The sequence below is a fragment of the Punica granatum genome, chromosome 2, assembly GCF_007655135.1.
Source record: "Punica granatum isolate Tunisia-2019 chromosome 2, ASM765513v2, whole genome shotgun sequence".
Lineage (NCBI taxonomy): Eukaryota > Viridiplantae > Streptophyta > Magnoliopsida > Myrtales > Lythraceae > Punica > Punica granatum.
Window position 1 is genome coordinate 7,989,570 of NC_045128.1, and position 18,838 is coordinate 8,008,407.

The following is an 18,838-nucleotide window of genomic DNA, read 5'->3' on the forward strand; positions in this document are numbered from 1 at the left end:
AGCAAAAGTAGTGGAAGGCTAGAAAGCAATAGACAACTCAGTTTTCGAGTACAATTCAATGCAAAAGAGAATAAAGGATAGTAAATGATGCGGGAAAAAAGTCTGGCTCAGAATCCTCTCAGTATCACAAAGGATCCTCGGGTCCAGCAAGAAGAACGGCTCGGGGTAGTGCCCAAGAGCCCCCACCGACGCCCAGGTTAGAGGGAGTTTTAGAGAGTATATTGGAGAGAGACTGTGTCTTTATTTTAGTATACCTTGGGAATTTTCATTATATAGACAAAGAATGAAGATGATGCATGTGGAAATCGGTTGGGCCTTACCAATGGGCCCAGAGGCCCTCACGGGCTGTAATTAACCGAATAAACGGTAATTTATCTACATATCAATAAAGAGTGTCATTTTCTTTTTCAGCGCACCAAGCTGCTTAACGGCAGAAACTTATACCCAACAATTTGTCTGCTAAATCAGTAACTCCGACATGAGGGGACAATTTTTGTCAAGATGGCTTCTAGCTCCCATGTTGATGTCCTCAGACTTATGGCTTTCTGAAAAATATTGGCTAAGGAATAGCTAAATGGTTGTAGCTTGAGCTTGATGTAATTGACATAGTTCTTAAAGCCATGAAGAGCCTCCAGAATGTGAACCTCTCTGAGCGGACATAAATAGTCCTTCATCTGGTTGATGCGATCCCTTATGTCAATAGACCACATCAGTATATCTTCGATTGACAAATCAACTTGGGAAAATTGGCGTTGTTCCATGCCGTGACATTAGTCAGTTCCTTGATCACTGGAACTGTAATAGACACAACATGAATCATCAATGCAACCGCCCTCTCTTCTTTGGGGGAATACCGGTTCTGGGATTCATCAGAATTGCTTGTACAAGCTTCTTCATTAGATTTGCTGATTGAGGATGCTGCATGCTTTCCCATCTCACCAATAGCACCCTCCACCTTGCCCGCAACCTGTAGGATTGCTATCCCCATCACCGCGATATTTGTCCTTGGATTGTTGGTGAAGGATTGATATGCCCCGAAAAATTTCATACCCAAAGCAGGGACTCTGTTCTGATCATTTGGAGACCCTTATTCAAGAAAATACATTGGAACTCGTTCCTTCAAAAAACAAACATAATGTGCTGCAATGCAAGATGTGTTTCACAATCACCCACCATAAGTTCCATAATTGACGGTGCATTTGAGTAAATTTAAGGTCAATTCCTTAAGCTCCTTAATCGACTTGCGGAGGATAAGAGCAAGGATGGGTCCGCAATGAAAAGTGCTCGGTGGACGTTCCAAAAGAACCCTTGGAGCAGATCAAATATCCTTTGGATGCATTTTCCCTTGGTTCGTAGCTCTTGGTTCTCCATTCTTGTGCGGCAAACCAACTAAACAAAAGCTGATGTCACTTTGCGCCGTCTTAGAAGAGCAACTGAGATTTGTAAAAGAATTCACAATTCGAGAACTCAAAAGAGAGAAACAAGAAGGACCTGAAACTGGATGTTTTTCGACCAGAAATCAGATTTTATTCTGTTTGTTCTCCAAAAGGAGAAACAAAAGAAAAGATTGGAATTCTCCCTCTTTCAAGCAGTTTTTTTCCCCCTCTTATTAAAGCTTCAGCAAATAATTGGTTTTTCACATGAAAGATAGATACTGATCGAGGAGTTTAATGAGAAGAACTTGCTGGCCGATCAAGAAACCAACTCCATTCAGAACTACTCGATCCAGCATGACTCGAGAATCATCATATGGGGTGTTGAGCAACTGTAATCCTATCTTTAGAGGAATATGATATGCATGAGAATGTGCGGAAAGGGCATTGAGAGATGAACCTGACAGGTTTTTCTGGATGCTTCATAATGCCGATCATATATTTCATGAAGACGCCTCTCCTCTGTTTCCTCCATCTCTCTCTCTCCTCTCACACACACACACACATCACAAAAAGCTGTTTGTAACTAAGGGGTTCCTGTTAGGTCTCATGTGGTACGTGGAATGAAATTGAATGAAATGGAATGTTTATTTCTCCGTTCCATTTTATTTTCTTATTAGTGTCACTTATATAAGTTGGAAAGAACATTCCCCAGTATCATCTTTTTCTTTCATTTTGATGGACTGAGCATTGCCTCAAGAAAGAAAGGAAATAGTCATTTCTTCTTTTCATGCTATATATTGTGAACTATCATATATCTTTTTTTAATTTATATATTCGAGAATGTATATAACATGATATCTTGGTAAATAAGTTTAATATTATAATTATATTCCTTTATTTTATAATGATCATTAAAGAAAATCACATTTTTTCACTCAATACCATTAAATTTTTCTATATAGAATTCATTCATTTTCATTTCACTCCATTCCCGTATACCAAATGTGAACTGGGTTTATGAGCTTTCTCCCTTGGAGGGAAAGTCTTTATAATGATGGGACGTTTTCAATTTGGCACCTCAAGATATCTTTTGTCTTTATTTAGCCACAACAGTCGTTTTGGATGTCTCTGTTAAGATTTAGCAGGAAGAAACAAAATGACACATATACTTTTGTCAGTTATGCGCTTTAGTCCTACTTGTATAGTTTCTTTTCTTACTATGTCAATTGAAGACCAACAGGGCACTTAAATAGCAAGTTTCTGTGACATTGACCTATAATTCCTAGTGTACAATACCTCAGCTCAAACTCGAGAAACATAGAGCATGAGTTCAGTCCATTACATTTTATTCCTGCTACACTAGCATTGAGCCTCGAGTTGCTTTATACAGGAGCCATCACAAAACAAATAGCCCTCAGTTCTTTTTACTCTCAAATTCGCCGTTGAGGCAACCGGGCCCTTCTCTAGAGTTGACCATTCGTCTGTGGTTGAACTTTGTGTTGACAAAAGCGAAGTGAAAACCCTTTCAAGAGCTCTGCGAGTTTGAGGGTTACGTTAATGTGGTCCCGACCCAGACAAAGGAAACACATCGCATGAGGTTTTGTGGCTCAACTAACGATGGAGGCCATGTCTCCTGATCGACCGATAAACTTGTGCCAAATATTACAAAACATGGAAAAGAGATAAGAACAAGATTGTTCAGGACGTGACAGTTTGTATATGGTTGTTACTGTTTTTCCGTTTTAGGAAATAAGTTAACAAAAAAATATTAAAATGAGAAAATGATACTGTGCATCACAGTCTGAAAATAATTTTCACAGTGCATCATATTTTCATGTTCAGGTGGGACTCAAATGCTGAGTAAGCATGGCCACATTGGTACCATTTGTCCAAATAATGTGCCACGTCAGCTTTCCGTCCATCAATTGACGGAAATGATGCATAGTGAAAATTTTTAAAATTTTCGTGATGCACCATGTTAATTTTTCGAAACATAATGCATAGTGATACTTATTTTCAAACTGTGATGCACGGTGTCATTTTCTCTTTAAAAGATTATCAGCCAACTGGAGTTAATTGCATATATATATATATATATATATATATAACACTAATGAGGTTAAGTGCAATTTCCCTAAACCTCGAACGAGAGCATTGCATTTTACCCTATTGTCATATTATATTATAAATAGATGGACGAAAGGGGAAAAATTTAGAAGCCCACGTCGATTTGGAAGCCCATATGCATAAATTTCTGGCCCATATGGTCCATCTTTTAGACTTGCTGGCCAAGGAACCTCCTCGGCCCTCTCCTTTGTTTGTTGTCTGCCTACTTGTCTCTGTGTCTTTCCTCTCTCATTAACAGGAAGGAAGCTACCTACGATCATCTTCCTTCCACTGCTACTTAATCCGGACGGACTGGTTCAGCAGCCGCTCTGTCATTGCCCCTTAGCTCGAGAGGTGAAAAAAAGGAGGCGAGGGTTTTCATTGAAGGATTTTATCATACTTTTCGTTCTAAGAGAGGGGTGCATCTGATCTGCCACCTGCAAAAACAAATTCAGAGTTAGAAAACACAGATGTTAATGTGATATTAGACGCAGGAGAAGGGGAAAAAAAATTACAAAATAGTAAAGAATCAGCTACTTACGGCAAATACCGCGCGCGGTACGAACAACATACCCGTTGCCTAAAATGCAATGGATACGGTTTGATAGACCAGGTTGATCACGTAGTCCTTCATGAAATTCCTCAGCCGGACCGTGAAAGAGTTCACACTTCTCCAGAGAAAATTGACCCTCTGAAGATGGGAATTGTTTTTCGGAATGTCACCTTCAGGATTTATTCCCTTCTCAGTATCACTCTGCAAACAATGAGGTTCAATTTCTTAAGGGGAATTCAATTTCTAAAGATGTGTAATCTCATTGCACAAACAAATACGTGAAATACATGAATTTCTTGAAGCAAAAAACAACTTCTCAAGAATAATCAAGAATCATAGATATCCATCAGCTAAAAAAGTGAGGTGATCTCAGCGTATATTCTGCAATTAATTGCTTTCAACAAGCACACAGGGAATTTTCGCAAAATTCAACCGTATCTCCATAACCAAAGCTGCATATAACACGGACTTACAAATATTGCTGCAAGATGAAAAGGCATATACCGGCGAAATTTAGCATTGACTTAGGATGATTTTGACAAAACGTGATCAATATCAAGTATAATCACCAAACTATGGGAGTTGTGGTTTTCCTCTAAACTTAAAGAGATGCACGCTAAGAAGCTGCAGCAATAACATGATGAAATTGACTCAAAAGCAACTTAAAGGCACCTTCTGAATCTATCGGACAACAAAGTGATCTTACCAATAGCTAAATCTCCAAACAAGCTAGCCTTGTTTAACAAGTGAAAAAAGCTGGAAATTTGCATGATTTGATAAAGTCAACCGGTCAAAATCACATTTCCTATCAATTGATCACAAGAAAATCCATGATCATTCCCAGCATAGGGAGGAAAAAGAAAGAAGATTGCAGAATGCATCTAGGCTCTAGCTCCCTAGATAATTAAAAAAATATATAACAAACGATATCACTAAAATCGATTGAAAAAAAAAAAGACTGAAAGATTTATGATTGTTTCTCCAACCTTCTTGCATCTATTAACATATGTATCCTAAGTCCATCAAATAGACTAAACTGCAAGATAGAAAATCCCCTTGGTTGATATCAAGAATTACCAAGATGCTCAACATTTTGCAAGAGTACTAACAGAGATGAAGATTACTTGATTCAGCAGAACCTGTGCCCCACTACCACCAGTCTCCTATACCATGCCAGTCTCCCTTGCACCAGTGGCTCTTGTGGAGGAGAAATTTCGACTTGGACGAGCTCCTCTTGCAATTGATCGAATCTGTGCAAGGCATCAAGAGTAGTAGTCAAGTAAATAGACAATTTGGTCCTTGTTACGTCAATCAGATTCCTGACTTATTTTTTGCATCAATTTAGTCCTCGAGTTTGTCGATTTGCATCAATTTGATCCCCTAGCTTTGCAATTTACATCAAATAGGTCCTTTTTTTACATCAATTACACCATAATCTCTTACTTATATAAGTTATGCACTTTAGTCCTCTCTACAATTTCTCGAGTCCTCTTGGCAATACCTCAAAGAAAGAAATAAGATCTGGCTATTATTTCGAGTGGACATAATTAGATGTAATACGAAATTGTCTTCAAATATTTTCTTGGGAGAACTACTGAGTATTATTTGCTCATATTTTGGCCGCTCCAAGTACTTTGCTTCTTTCCTTCTATGCATTCTTGGACAACAGGCTATCAAGCATAAGATCGATTTCCAATCTGATACCACGTTAAGCTCTGATTTTTTATGTACATCTGTTGGATATGTGGGTAAAGAATTAAAAATCGACTAGTGGATGCGAATTGTAACCGTTGACATTTGAGTATCCGATCATTATCCTCTCATCCATATGACTATTCAATCATTCGGTTCAAAAAAAGTTCTTAAACGAGTCAGGAGTGACATAAAGAAAGCTCTCCACAAGATAGAGGAGAAGAATACGTTATCTTGACCGTAAAATCAGGTGAAGAAGCATCTATAAGCAACTTTGAAGGAGAAAACAAGGTGAAGTTTCCACCAAGGAGTTCTCCCTGGAAGAATAGAGATAATTCCAGCCATACACATCCAGTGATAGTCATGTCCTCTTAAAAGTGGTACCAAACCTAGTTCTACTAGGACTAGGTGCATCGCCATGAGCGATCATAAGAAACTAGTGGCGCTTGACCGTGCACAAGTGCGTTTTGACATGTTTGTTCTCCTTCCTCTCCCATATCACTGATTTAGAAGATAAGTTTGGTCTTCCGGAAGTAGAAATGGCAAAATTCTTTAGTAATGCTGTTCCCTTATCATTTACTGTATTGAATTGAAATTTGAACCTGAAAGATTTCTCATGATGATTTATTGGTTAAGGAAACTTCCTCGGGCAAAGAACTCAGAAAGATTTCACGGTAAGAACACAGATGATATGATGCCAGAAAGCAAAAGACAACTGTATATTTAGGGAAAAATTTTCTTACTGAGTGAAAAATTTTTAGTCGAACTCACTCCCGTGAATGAGAAGAAATAGAACAGTGAAAACTCGAATCAATTTTTTTTCTTTCCCACCAGCTGCATAAACGGCTCAAAATTATGTGTTTTTATTTATCTGCTAAATCAGCAACTCCGACTTCAGTGGACAACAAGATTTTCAAGACCGGCTTGAGCTCCTGCATCGATCTCTTCAAAATGACAATTTTCTGAAGTTCTTCTAAGCCACAGCTAAAAGGTCATAGCTTGTGCTCCATGCAATTCAGAGTGGTTTTATGCCTTTAAGAGCCTCCAGAATGTGAACCTCTCTGACCAGAAAAAAAGAGTCCTTGATCCCGTCGATGTGAATCCTCGTGTTGATCATTATGGAGCCTGTTAGTAGATGTTCAATAACCATGATTAACCTGGGGAAAGGGGCATTGTTCAAAGCCGTGATGACATCAGTCAGTTCCTTGAACACTGGAATTCTGGAACTGTAATAGACACAACATGAATCAGCAGTTGTTCCAAGCTTGTCTTTTGTCCGAGGGAATAGTGCTTACCAGAAGCTTCTTCTTTTCCATCAGAATTGCTTATAGAAGCTTCTTCATTAGATTTGTAAATCGAGGATCCAGCTTTCTTTTGCATCTTGCATGCGGCTGCCAATGTCATTCGCAACCTGTCCAGGAGCAATCACAATCACAGTCGAATTCACCCTTCGGACCACAGACGAGAGATTCAAACACATTGACTGCTTTAATACCCAAATCAGGGACTCTGCTCCAATCATTGGGGACCCTTACTCAAGAAATTATGTCTAAACTCATTCTTCCACAGGATAAACATAATCTGCTGCGATACAAGATATGTGCACAATCACTCCCCTAAAGGTTCATAACCAATGGCACATTTGTGTAAATCCAAGGTAAAATTCCTACGTTTGTCCAACTGACAGAGAACTCTAAAAAGGGTGGGTCTTGCATCGAACGGGGCTAAGTGGACTTTCCAGTTCAACGATTGGAAAATAGTGAAGTTGTTTCCGTACAATCCAGTAGGATGCTGGTTCTTAGTTCTCCACCAGAGTGCAGCATTATGACTAAACAAAAGCTAAAGTCAGTTTATGCCATCATATTACGAAAAAATAAAAATAAAAAAACATTCAGATGTTATTCAATTTTTACATCCACATGAAGTCTGTTCTTAAAAAGACCAGAAGAACAACAGCTTGAAATTCTCCCTCTTTTCAGCAAACTTTTTTTTAAAAGAAAAAAGAAAAAGAAAGGCCTTAGCAATTTGATGAGTTTTCCCATGGAAAGATGATATCAAGAACTCCTGTGAAGAGCTTGCATGCTGATCATGAAACCAACTCTCTTGAGAACTTCTCGGTCCAGCACGAATCTCATATCATCAAATGAGGTGTCAGAGGACTCCTGCACGTAATTCACCCAGTTAAAAGCAAAGAAACACACGATTAAAATTCAATCTTATAAATATACAGTACTGGAAGGACTCCGAGCGATGAATCTGGTTGGCTCTTCTTAATGCTTCCATATGCAGCACGTACGTTCCAGAAGGATGGTCTTCACTGCTTCCGGCATCTTGTTCTGTCTTTTTCTTTTTCTCTCACAGTCTCACTATCTTCCTTCATCTCTATATCATCTAAGAAGCCGTTAGTTTGGTTGGGGGGCTTATGAGCTTTCTTCCTTGGAGGGAAAGTCTTCATACTGACGGGAAGTGTCAATTTGGTCCCTCAGGTTACCTTTTCCTCCTTATTTAGGCATAAAAGTTTCAAAACTTTCATATGGTCTTTGCTAACAATCGACATGTTTTGATTTATTTGGATGAAATATCACAATCATGAGGGGCCACTTCGCAAGACCTCATTTCACGTTCAGAACCTGTTTAAAATGTCAATACCAGCACAGCTTAGGAGGCAAGTTGCCACATCAGGATCCATATTTTTCCTAATCTATAGTACCATGGCTCAGACTGACATATGCATGCACTGTTACTCTGTTCATTATATTCGTTTTTTCCTGCCCTTAGCATAGGGCCTCGAGTTGCTGTATGTGGGAGTCATCACGAAAAGACTGCACCTTGTCTCGTCGATGCGATCACTGATTTTGTTGCGCTGAAGCAGAATGCTTCCATGCGGGTAAGAGACATGCAAGCATGCACGTAACAATCTTCCATTGAAAAGTCCGGTGATCCCAGGGAGTGTACTAGAAACAACCGCTCTCTGTTCTTCAGCCGAAAGCTTCCCACATGGAACTTCTTGTCTTGCGGATGATTTGAGAGAAAATTCTTTTCCAAGATCTCGGTAGAAACAGAGGCTTCTCCTTTTCCCTTATTTCCCGGCTGGCGTAACAGCAGAGGAGGTCAGTTTTGTACCAGAAGGTTGAAGCACCAGAGCAAAAATCATGAAGTTGAGGAGTCTCAGGAGGAAGGGTTACGAGTCGGTCTCTGAAGCGTGAGTAACATTGTAACATTTTTTACTTCCGATCATTTTCTAAACATTTATATGACAGTCTGATCGTTCATTTTGACAGATTGGCTCTATAACCAGTTTCCTACTCGAAAATTTGAGACTTAGATATTAGCCTACCGAAAGAAAATCCAAACATGATGGTTGGAAAGACAAGTCTTTTCGCGATTGAACATGAGTTTATCCACAAATACCAATCTAAGAAGTTTCATGCCGCTTTTTTAGGGGAAAGGAGAAAGAAAGTGAAAAAACCGTTCACAGAAACCGTACTAAATCTTTCATCACTCCACGCACTCGCATGAAAGCTCTGCAGATGCAATCCTTTCTCATCATGAAAATAGCAGGTCTTCTTTGTGGTGTGTCACAGCCTAGGAAAACTATGAACCCAAAAGATTTGTAGATTAAGAAATCTCAGTCAGTCATAACGACAAGCTGTCCACGTTGAACTAGTCTTGAACATAAAACGTTTTTCATAAGGTGAATTCTTACGAATAGTTATATATAATCCAATATATGCCTTTTCATGACACTTGTGGAAGTGACATGCAAGCACTCAATTCGATCTATAGCCCCGTGAAATGTACGTACTTTGTAACAAGAAGGACAAAAAAACTTCTCGGTTCTAATTAATTGACTAGGAGTACTAAGTTAATTATCTTGAATGTATCATCTGAAATATACATGTTGATCCAACAAACGGAGGACTTCTCCAAAGCGAAGGTAAAGAGACCTTTGACTGGAAATTCCGGTGAAGAAGAAGCATCTACGAGCAGCTTTGAAGGAAAAGTTTAGTTTTCGGAATCGTACATCTCATGAATATACTTCTGCTCAAAATAGAAGAAGCCGTTGGTCACTACTACTACTACTACTACTATTATTAGTAAATTATAAAAAGAAGAATATTACGCAAAAATGATTAATTACAATAGTGGTACAAAACTTTAGGTGATGTAAAACTACGGTACAAAAAATTTATTTTGAGACAATTTGATACAAAACCTTCCAATTTGTTGCAATCAACTTTATTTTAAAATGTGGTAGCTGACTTATCAAATGCTATCTGACATGGCACAAGCAAATCGGAACAGTTTTTGAGTTATGAGAAGAGTAAGCTCTTGACTGGAAAATCCTATGAAGAAGCATCTACGAGCAACTTTGAAGGAAAAGAAGTTTCAGAATAATGGAGAGGCAGTTCGGTTTGGGGTTTAAAAGTTTAAACCCGAACCGAAACCCGAAATTAAAAGACAGAGAGAGAGAGAGAGAGAGAGAGAGAGAGGGAGACTCTATCACTCGCTCACTCCCAGAGGAAACGAAGGGAGGAGGAGGCGACGAGAGGGAAGGAAAGAGGAGGCAGTTTTGGCGGCGGAGAAAGGGCCCCAATTGCCGGAGCTGCACCGTCGCGCTCGACAGTCGAGCATTTCCTGATGTCAAACCAAGAAAAACAGGGGACAAGGTGAGAGATTGCTGAGACCCAGAGAGCCAAATATGGAGAAAATGGAGTGAAGTTTCGATCTTTACGCGAAAATGAGGGAAAGAACAGGGAAAAATGCAAAAGTGAGGGAAAGAAATGTGATGCATGTATGTGTACTGACCGTGCTCTGGGAGAAGAGGTCGTCAAGTGTGGTTGTGGTTGTGGTTGTGGTTCCTCTCCAGGGCCGCCATCTCGATCAGGGGAAGATGACGGCGGGCAGTCCTCGACAGCTTGTCGGAATCGCGGGGCGGTTCTTGCCTGCCATCAGGATCTTTCGGCTTGTTGGCCTCGTTGTCGGCTTCATTGTTCACTTGGTTGAGCTTCCCCAAGAGGAACCTGTCGTCCCACACAAGGCCTGAGGAATGAGGAGCCTGCCTCCTGAAAGACACTGCAGATCTCTGCAGCCCCGCCATTGCTGCTATTCATGATATTCTTGTTTTTAGGTGAGGTGAGGAATTGCCGGCAGACACCTTTTTTTTTTTTCTGATGATGAGATGAAGCTTCAGACTTTCTTTATAAATGCGTAAATTTATTTGCATGTTGACAGTGCTATGAAGTTTCTTTGATAGATTTTTGTCAATCTAGAAATCGATAAGTTTCTTTGATAAATTATTATATGAGTGTGCTGTAACTGATATATCATCGTATGATTATCCTAATTTACTGCGCGTAATTGTTATACCAACTAAGATATCCATATGTGCTGTAATGCTATGAATATTTACCTCATCAATCAGCGTTGTTCTCAACTTCTAATCCATCGAAGCGTCCCCCCACGCATCTCTTCTTCAGTTCATCAATATTTCTCATAGATCCGCAGCCCTCGATCTGTATAGATGCCAAGAACAATTTGTTGAGGCCAATGATTTCTCTTAGCTTCGAGCACTCCATTATAAAGATCCCCATTAGCCTTTTCGATTCCGACAGATTCCCAATCATTTCCAGGGAATTGCAGTACCGGATATGTAATTCCGCCAGGTATTCCAGTTCTCCTAGGCGGTGCATCTCGGTGAGCTCCTTCAAATAGCTTAGACGTAACTTCTTGAGATTTTCCAAGCGTGAGAAATCAAGCAATGGTGACTCAGCAAGGGATTCCCTGTTAGAAATATCCAGCTCGATCAAACTTCCTATCTGACAGGAGAACTTGACCAGCTCCTCCGCGCAACTCAATACAGCCATACTTGTCAGTCCCTGCAACCCTCGCAGACCTTCCAGCTGCTCAACTTTTACGAAGCAATCTTCGAAAACAATGCTCTGCAGCTTCTTCAAGTTGGAGAAATCTGGGAGTTGCGGGAGGCATTCCAAGCTCAAACCTCCCAACTCCAATTATTCTAGCCTTGCTAACTTCCCGATAGAACTAGGCAACTTTCTTATGTTGCGTCCATCCAGCAACAACTGCCTTAATTCAGACATCTCTCCCAGAGAATCTGGTAGAATCCTCAGTTTGGATGAACTCAGATCCAATGTTTCCAACGATTTCAAATCCCCAAGAGAGTCAGGAAGCTCCTCTATCTTCGTTGAACTTAACCACAACGACCGGAGTTTACTTAGTCGTCCAACAGAGTCAGGCAATGCACTTAAATTTGTGTCAGACAGCTGTAACTCAACTAATGATTCCAAATCCCCAAGAGAGTCAGGAAGCTCCTCTATCTTCGTTGAACTTAACTGCAACCACTGGAGTTCACTTAGTCGTCCAACAGAGTCAGGCAACGCACTTAAATTTGAGTTGGACAGCTCTAACTCAAGTAATGATTCCAAATCCCCAAGAGAGTCAGGAAGCTCCTCTATCCTCGTTGAATTTAACCGCAACTGCCGGAGTTTACTTAGTTGTCCAACAGAGTCAGGCAACGCACTTAAATTTGTGTTGGACAGCTGTAAATTAACCAATGATTTCAAATCCCCAAGAGAGTCAGGAAGCTCCTCTATGTTCGTTGAATTTAACCGCAACCACCGGAGTTTACTTAGTCGTCCAACAGAGTCAGGCAACCTACTTAAATTTGTGTCGGACAGATCTAACTCAACCAATGATTCCAAATCCCAAAGAGAGTCAGGAAGCTCCTCTATCTTCGTTGAACTTAACAGCAACCACTGGAGTTTACTTAGTCGTCCAACAGAGTCAGGCAACGCACTTAACTCTGTGTTGTCCAGATCTAATGCAACTAATGATTCCAAATCCCCAACAGAGTCAGGCAATGCACTCAAATCTGTACCAGACATGTCTAACTCAACTAGTGATTTCAAATCTCCGATTATGTTTGGAAGTGTCTTCATGCCACTACACTTGCGCATAGAGAGGCGCGTGAGATTCACCAATCCTCCAATAGAGTCGGGAATTCTCGTAATTTCCACCCCATGTAATTTCATGACAGATAGAGAGTGTAAATTACCAATTGATTCTGGTAAGTGGAAAGTAGCTCCATGATTCCCGTCCACCAAAATCTCTTCCAAATCTTCCAGCGAACCTATCTCTTCGGGCAACCCTCTGAGAGAAGGACAGCCCTGAAGATCAAGATGCTTCAGTCTTGTCAGCTTATTGATGGAGCCGTGTATTTCAGCTAAATTACGGCATCCTCTGAGAATCAGACTCTCTAAAGCGTCATTGTTGGACAAGTCAGGTGTACTTGTCAATTCCCAGCACCCAGTGAGGTCTAAGGCCTTCAAATTCTTTGCTTTCTGTTTCATAACGATAAACATCGCAACAAAGTTAAGGATCGTATTAAAAAGAATTACTTTAAAATACAAGTTTTCTCAGGTACTTGGATGTGTTACCTGAATCATGTTCCAACCAGCCCAGTTTTCAGTGATAGAACTTTCGGAAAGGTCAAGAACCACTAAATTCTCCAATGTTAAATTGATCGCAGCGAAATCGGAAGGACATCGTTGCCATGTGAACCACTTTAACTTTGGAAGGAGATTCTCAAAGTCACCTGTCAGCTTTGCACCCACCAATTTCAGTAATCTTAGATTTCGAAAACCTGAAAACTGCTCGTGTTTGAGAATACAGTCGCCATATAATTTCTCCGCAAAGAGCCCTTCAACATTTTCTTTTTCCTGAAAAAAAAAAAGAAGTAATTAGCAACTGTAGACTTTTGCTAGAAAATATTGTAAATCAATAAAAAGATCAAATGATTTGATTATTAAAACACTCATTACATATGTTACCTGCTTTATCTTAAATAGCTCCTTTGCTTCTTTGCTTGACCATATCCTGCTACGCTTGGCAGGATCACCAAAGCATTCCTCACGAACAAGCTCCCTTCCAAGATCTTTGATAAGGTCATGCATTTGAAATTCATTGTCCTCCGTAATTTTCACCAAAGACATGGAAACAAGGACCTCAATTCCATAATCAGGGTCAAAGTCACAGGCTTCCCACATTAGAATTGCATTTGATCTCTCCTTGTTGATGAAAAAGCAGGCTATGTCAAGAAATATCTGTTTTTGGTGAAACTCCAATGCATCAAAACTTATCTTCAGCTTTTCTTGAACATCTCGATTGGGCACTTTCTTTAGCCGCTCAATTGTCACTTTCCATCTCTTCTTGTCACATTGACAAAGCAGGGAACCTACGACTTCAATGGCCAAAGGAAGTCCTCCAGTAAGAGATAGAACTTCCTCTGAAAGACTTCGGAAGTCACTTGGAGGAGAGTCTTCTCCAAAGGCATGTCTACTGAAAAGTAGGAGAGCTTGGTCACGATCCATCTCCCCCATAGCATGAGTACAAGCTTCTCTGGTGAAAATACTTCTGTCCCTAGTCGTTATGATTATCCTGCTTCCAGAGCCAAACCAACCCAACAGCCCGACTATCATCTCTATTTGTTTTCTTTGATTAACATCATCAAGGACGATGAGAGCCCTCCTCCTACGAAAATTTTCTCGGAGCATTGTGATTGTGTCGATCTTTTGAAAGATTTTCAACTTTGGATCGAGATCTTCCACTAAGTGCTTTTGCAAGTATTCAAGACCATCACGCCTTAAAGATTCTTGGATGTTCTCAAGGAAGCTGCAACAGTCGAATCTAGGTGAGAGTTGGTTGAAGATGACCTTGGCAAGAGTCGTCTTACCAATGCCACCCATTCCATGGATGCCAATGATTCGTACATCACTTGAGTCGATGTCCAACAGTTCCATTACAGCCTCTTCATGATAATTTCTTTTAACTAGGTTGTCGGTCAAATATTTTATTTTTACCTTCAACTTGATCAGAAGTGCTCCGACAAATAACATGCTGAATTCCGCAAATCTGCAGTTGATGCATGGCGATACTTAGAGAAAGAAAGCATCATATATATAGACTAGTTATTTGCTCGTGCTTTGCACGGGTTGGTTCAATTATGTTTGTTTATAGAAACAAATATTGGATATGAATTTATATTTTTGTTCTTTTATATGAATAAATGCATCCAACAATTATACTCTTGTATTTGACCTTCCGAATAAGTTTCTAGCCATAAAAATTTAGAACTAAATTATATCAATATCCATGGTTCACACCAAAAAAATTATATCAATATCACACACGTACTACAAATTAGAAAAGGAAAACTGGTATAGATAGCTATAAATCAAGATAGTTTGTTGTTGTAATAATATAAATGTGCATTTATCTTATAAAACAAAATTAATTTATAAGAGAAGGCAATTAAATTTTTTCTTTTAAAAATAAGCATATAATCAATCTATTACATATATAAAAGTTTGAGGTTCATTTATGTGTTTCACCACTTTTTAAATTTTCCATTTTACCCTTCTGTATATATAGACACCTCTCTTAATTCCTCTTTCGTCCATTCAGGGTATATAGACATCTTCCTTAACTCCATTCGCCCATTCAATATATTAAAACAGTTTCTATTGACACTTTTTATTTTTGATATGACATGACTTTTTGTATTAGTACCTCTTCAAAAAAATTGTTTTACATAAATTCGACAATTTATATTTATTTACACCTATAATAAAAATGTGTAAATATTTTCACACACCGCTTCCAATAGACCCTTTCATTCTTTTACTTCCGGGCTCTTTATTCCCGCCATCTCCAAACGAATTTATATAAGTTCCCATCAAATTCATCCACAAAGAAAGAAAGTTCCCAGCAATAGTCATCAAGCCCAAGCACTCTCTCCCCTTTGCCTCATTCCAAATCGGAAACTGCCGCCGAATCCACACCTTCCTTCCCCCCTCCCTCCTTCCTAGTCTCCTCTCTTCTGTGGATTCTCCCATACGAGCGCCTATTTCACATCCTCTCTTGCTAATTATTAAATATTTTTAAAGTAGACTCCCGTTAACGAGCTGACGGAAAGACCAACCGTAAGCTCTTGCAGAACGAATGGATAACTCTCGTTAACGGGAATCTATTTTATATATATATATAATAGATTATTTAAAAAAAACAATTATTTTATGTAATTAAGGAGTTTCGATCGACACTAGGCAACACATGGTAGCTGGCACTTGGAGAAACACGTGGATGAAACGTGAAAATATGGACACATAGACGACACATGAGCGACACATGGCGAAGTCTAGTGAACCTAAAATAACACGTGTCGTGAACATGGTTAACTTCTCCAAGCCATATCCTTTCCTCCCATCCACTGTCCTCCGCTCCCCTCTCCTCTCCTCTCCTTTCCCTCCCCTAAAACCTTGTTTCAATGTAATGGAATTGATCTTTAATGAAATAAGTATGTAATATAAATTAATAAGCAATAGAATTATAATTACGTAGGAACTTATTTATTTGACTAGATGTAATAGTGAATGTGCGAACTACCATTTTTTAAGTTGGTTTGATAAAATCGATAGAGATAAAAGTAAGAAATTATCCCTCCTATATAAAGATGGAAATGGCCCCATAAACAAATATTAAAATTTATTTATTAAATTCACCCAAAAAATTATTTATTAAAAAATAAAATTTAAAGCAATATTTATTAAAAACATAAAATTTTAAACTAAAAGAAAATTTAAATTAAAAACGAAAGCAAAACGATGACAGTCTTCTACCCTGATTCGCTGGATCTTTGCTAGGGTTTCCCAGCCAAGCCCGGGGTTGGTCGAACCAAGCTCGGGAGCTCAGGATGGCTTCTCTAGCTGCTCTGGGGGCTCGAACCTTCTGTGAGCCTCTCGAGCCGGATCTGGTTTAGCGAGGCCAAATCTAGCCTCAACAAGGCTAGATCTGGTTTGCCGGCACGAGGGCAACCGGGAGAGTGTCTCCTTACATAGCCTCAAAGAAGCACAAACTGAAACTATTCAAAGATAATGAAGAAGTGACTTACCCTGTGGCCTTAACTTCCCGCCCTTTGATTCTAGCGACCACTTTGAGAGCCTCCTCCCACTTCTTCACTTGCTCTTTTCCATGCTTCTTCTCGTGCTTCCGCAGTTCCTTCTTGAATAATTCCGTGCCCAGCTTAACATCTTCTGGTGTGGCCGTGTAGAAAATAGGCATGATCTTTTTCTTGAACTTGACCATTCTTTCAACTTCTCGGAGGCACCACGCACTGGCAGCAAAGGTACTGGAGAAGATTGGTACGCATATCTTGGAGTTCTCGATAGCCGGTAGAATCTTGCGGATCTCATCACCGGTGTCAAGCTCATCGTCGTCTCTAAAAACACGGATCCCGGCAGTTCTCATGTCGTTGTAGAGGACATCGGCGAGGCCCTGCCGAGAATCTGGTCCTCTGAAACTTAGGAAAACTTCGTAGTCAGAGACTGATGCTTCTGAATCATCCTCTTTTTCAGCAGCCTCCTCCTTCTGTTGGCCCATTGCAGTCTCTATTTTCTTCGTGCTGCGGAACCACGCCCAGACAGTGAAACCACAACACGAACATAAGCCAAACAACAGACACACACAGAAGAAAAGAAATCCCAACATCTCTCTCTGCATAAGTTTTGCTCAATTGGCAGAAAAATTCAGCAATGGATCGTAAAACAAACAGAAGAATGGGAAGGACACTGATGAGTTGCCCCAAATTCTCTTTTTCTGGGCCCCAGTGTTTTCACTTTCCCATCGGGTAGCACATGCTTCCTGATGGCTTTCTTTTTTTTTTTTTAAATTTTTCATTCGTTCTCTTTTTCATGTCTTTATACAGATCACTACATGATGAGATGCGTAAGATCAACGCATTCATAATCGATTATTTATTTATTATATTTTATTTAATAAATCATTCGTGCACAAGACATTTAGGGAAATAGATATTTACATTAATTACATGGATTTAATCAAAATTTAAAAATCAAATTTTTTAAAAAAAGTACTGAATACAAAAGAAAAGAAATTAGATTTAAATGCTTTGGTTGTTGGTCTATTAATCCATGCAATTCTTTTATTGTTTATTTGGTCATCTAATGAGTGCAATTGCCTATGAATTTCCATTATATTCCCTTTGACCGGCTCTATGGGGAAGCGCTTTGACCAAATTGTTCTCTGGGACGAAGCTAAGAATGTTGGACGCGCTTCCCCTTGGAGTCGGCACGGGTAAAACATTAATGAGGGTCGACGTGATGAGCTAACGCCTTTTTTTTTTTTTGCCAAGTAAATAGATTCTAACGTTGCAATTTATTTTGCATAGATATGTGACCAAGTTTGTAAAGATCGACTCTCATTCTATTTATACTTGTGACCACATTTCCCTATCATGTATATAGTTGGGGGGCAATATTCCAGCTTTGAAATGGTGGCAAATTATGAATGAGTGTTTACGCCCAATATTCCGTAGTTTTATTTGTTTCTTAAATCTATCATATGTTTTAAAATTTGTCAAAAAAGACCTATCATTTACATTTTATTTTAAATTTATCATGCTGTCAATTTATGCGTCAATAAAACGTACGTGTACCACAAACTTATATCATGATTTTAATTTTTTTCTCGAATATATCACATCGTTTTAATTTTTTTCTCAAATCTATCATCGGCGAAGGGCCACACTAACAAAGATGGGCCCCACTTACGTTCCATGTCAACAGTACTGTTAGATGTTGACGGAGAAATTAATCTAAGATAGATTTAAAACCAAATGTAAACCATAAGTTTTATAGGTAATTTTTAAACCATGTAATAGATTTAAGAAACAGATGAAATCATGAAATATATGGAGTAAAAACCCCAATAGTAAATAAGAGTCTTATTTCCTTAAAAAATAAAAACAATAGTTCTTTTTTTTTGTATGAATCATGGTATTCGAAAACCCAATTGAGTCCCAACTAATCCATTTTTTTATTTGTTATCATATAAATTTACAAAATTTCACTTCAATATTCACACCTACCAAAACATCAATTCCTCCGTACAAATGATAATGGTACTAACTTGCCAAATGAAATTTGAGTTGGCATTTTTTTATTTCCATAAAATCAAAGTTTTTCCCAAATCTAACTTTTAAAAAAAATTTCATAACATCACAAACTTTTTGTTC

The 18,838-nt window shown here is 39.0% G+C and overlaps 1 protein-coding gene across 2 annotated transcripts; it reads right to left on the bottom strand.

Annotated features, from left to right (window-relative positions):
* Window positions 1–11,140: 11,140 nt before the first annotated feature.
* On the bottom strand, window positions 11,141–17,469 carry LOC116195444 (TMV resistance protein N-like). Of its 2 annotated transcripts, none has more exons than XM_031524647.1 (4): window positions 16,697–17,469; window positions 13,578–14,658; window positions 13,185–13,466; window positions 11,141–13,088 (listed from the first exon to the last, which is right to left on the bottom strand). In XM_031524647.1, the coding sequence occupies exons 1-4, from the start codon at window positions 17,302–17,304 to the stop codon at window positions 11,742–11,744; spliced, it is 3,318 nt and encodes a 1,105-aa protein (XP_031380507.1). In that variant the 5' UTR covers window positions 17,305–17,469; the 3' UTR covers window positions 11,141–11,741. The 2 variants fall into 2 exon arrangements, with proteins under 2 accessions (XP_031380507.1, XP_031380508.1); XM_031524648.1 differs by lacking the exon at window positions 16,697–17,469 and adding an exon at window positions 16,425–16,596.
* Window positions 17,470–18,838: the final 1,369 nt, after the last annotated feature.

Excerpts from the sequence above, each read along its gene's own strand:
- LOC116195444 (XM_031524647.1), bottom strand. The coding sequence starts at position 17,304 with ATGCAGAGAGAGATGTTGGGATTTCTTTTCTTCTGTGTGTGTCTGTTG. Across the intron at positions 13,467-13,577 it reads AGCTATTTAAGATAAAGCAG|GAAAAAGAAAATGTTGAAGG; the intron begins GTAACATATGTA and ends TTTTTTTTTCAG. Across the intron at positions 13,089-13,184 it reads CTGGTTGGAACATGATTCAG|AAAGCAAAGAATTTGAAGGC; the intron begins GTAACACATCCA and ends GTTATGAAACAG.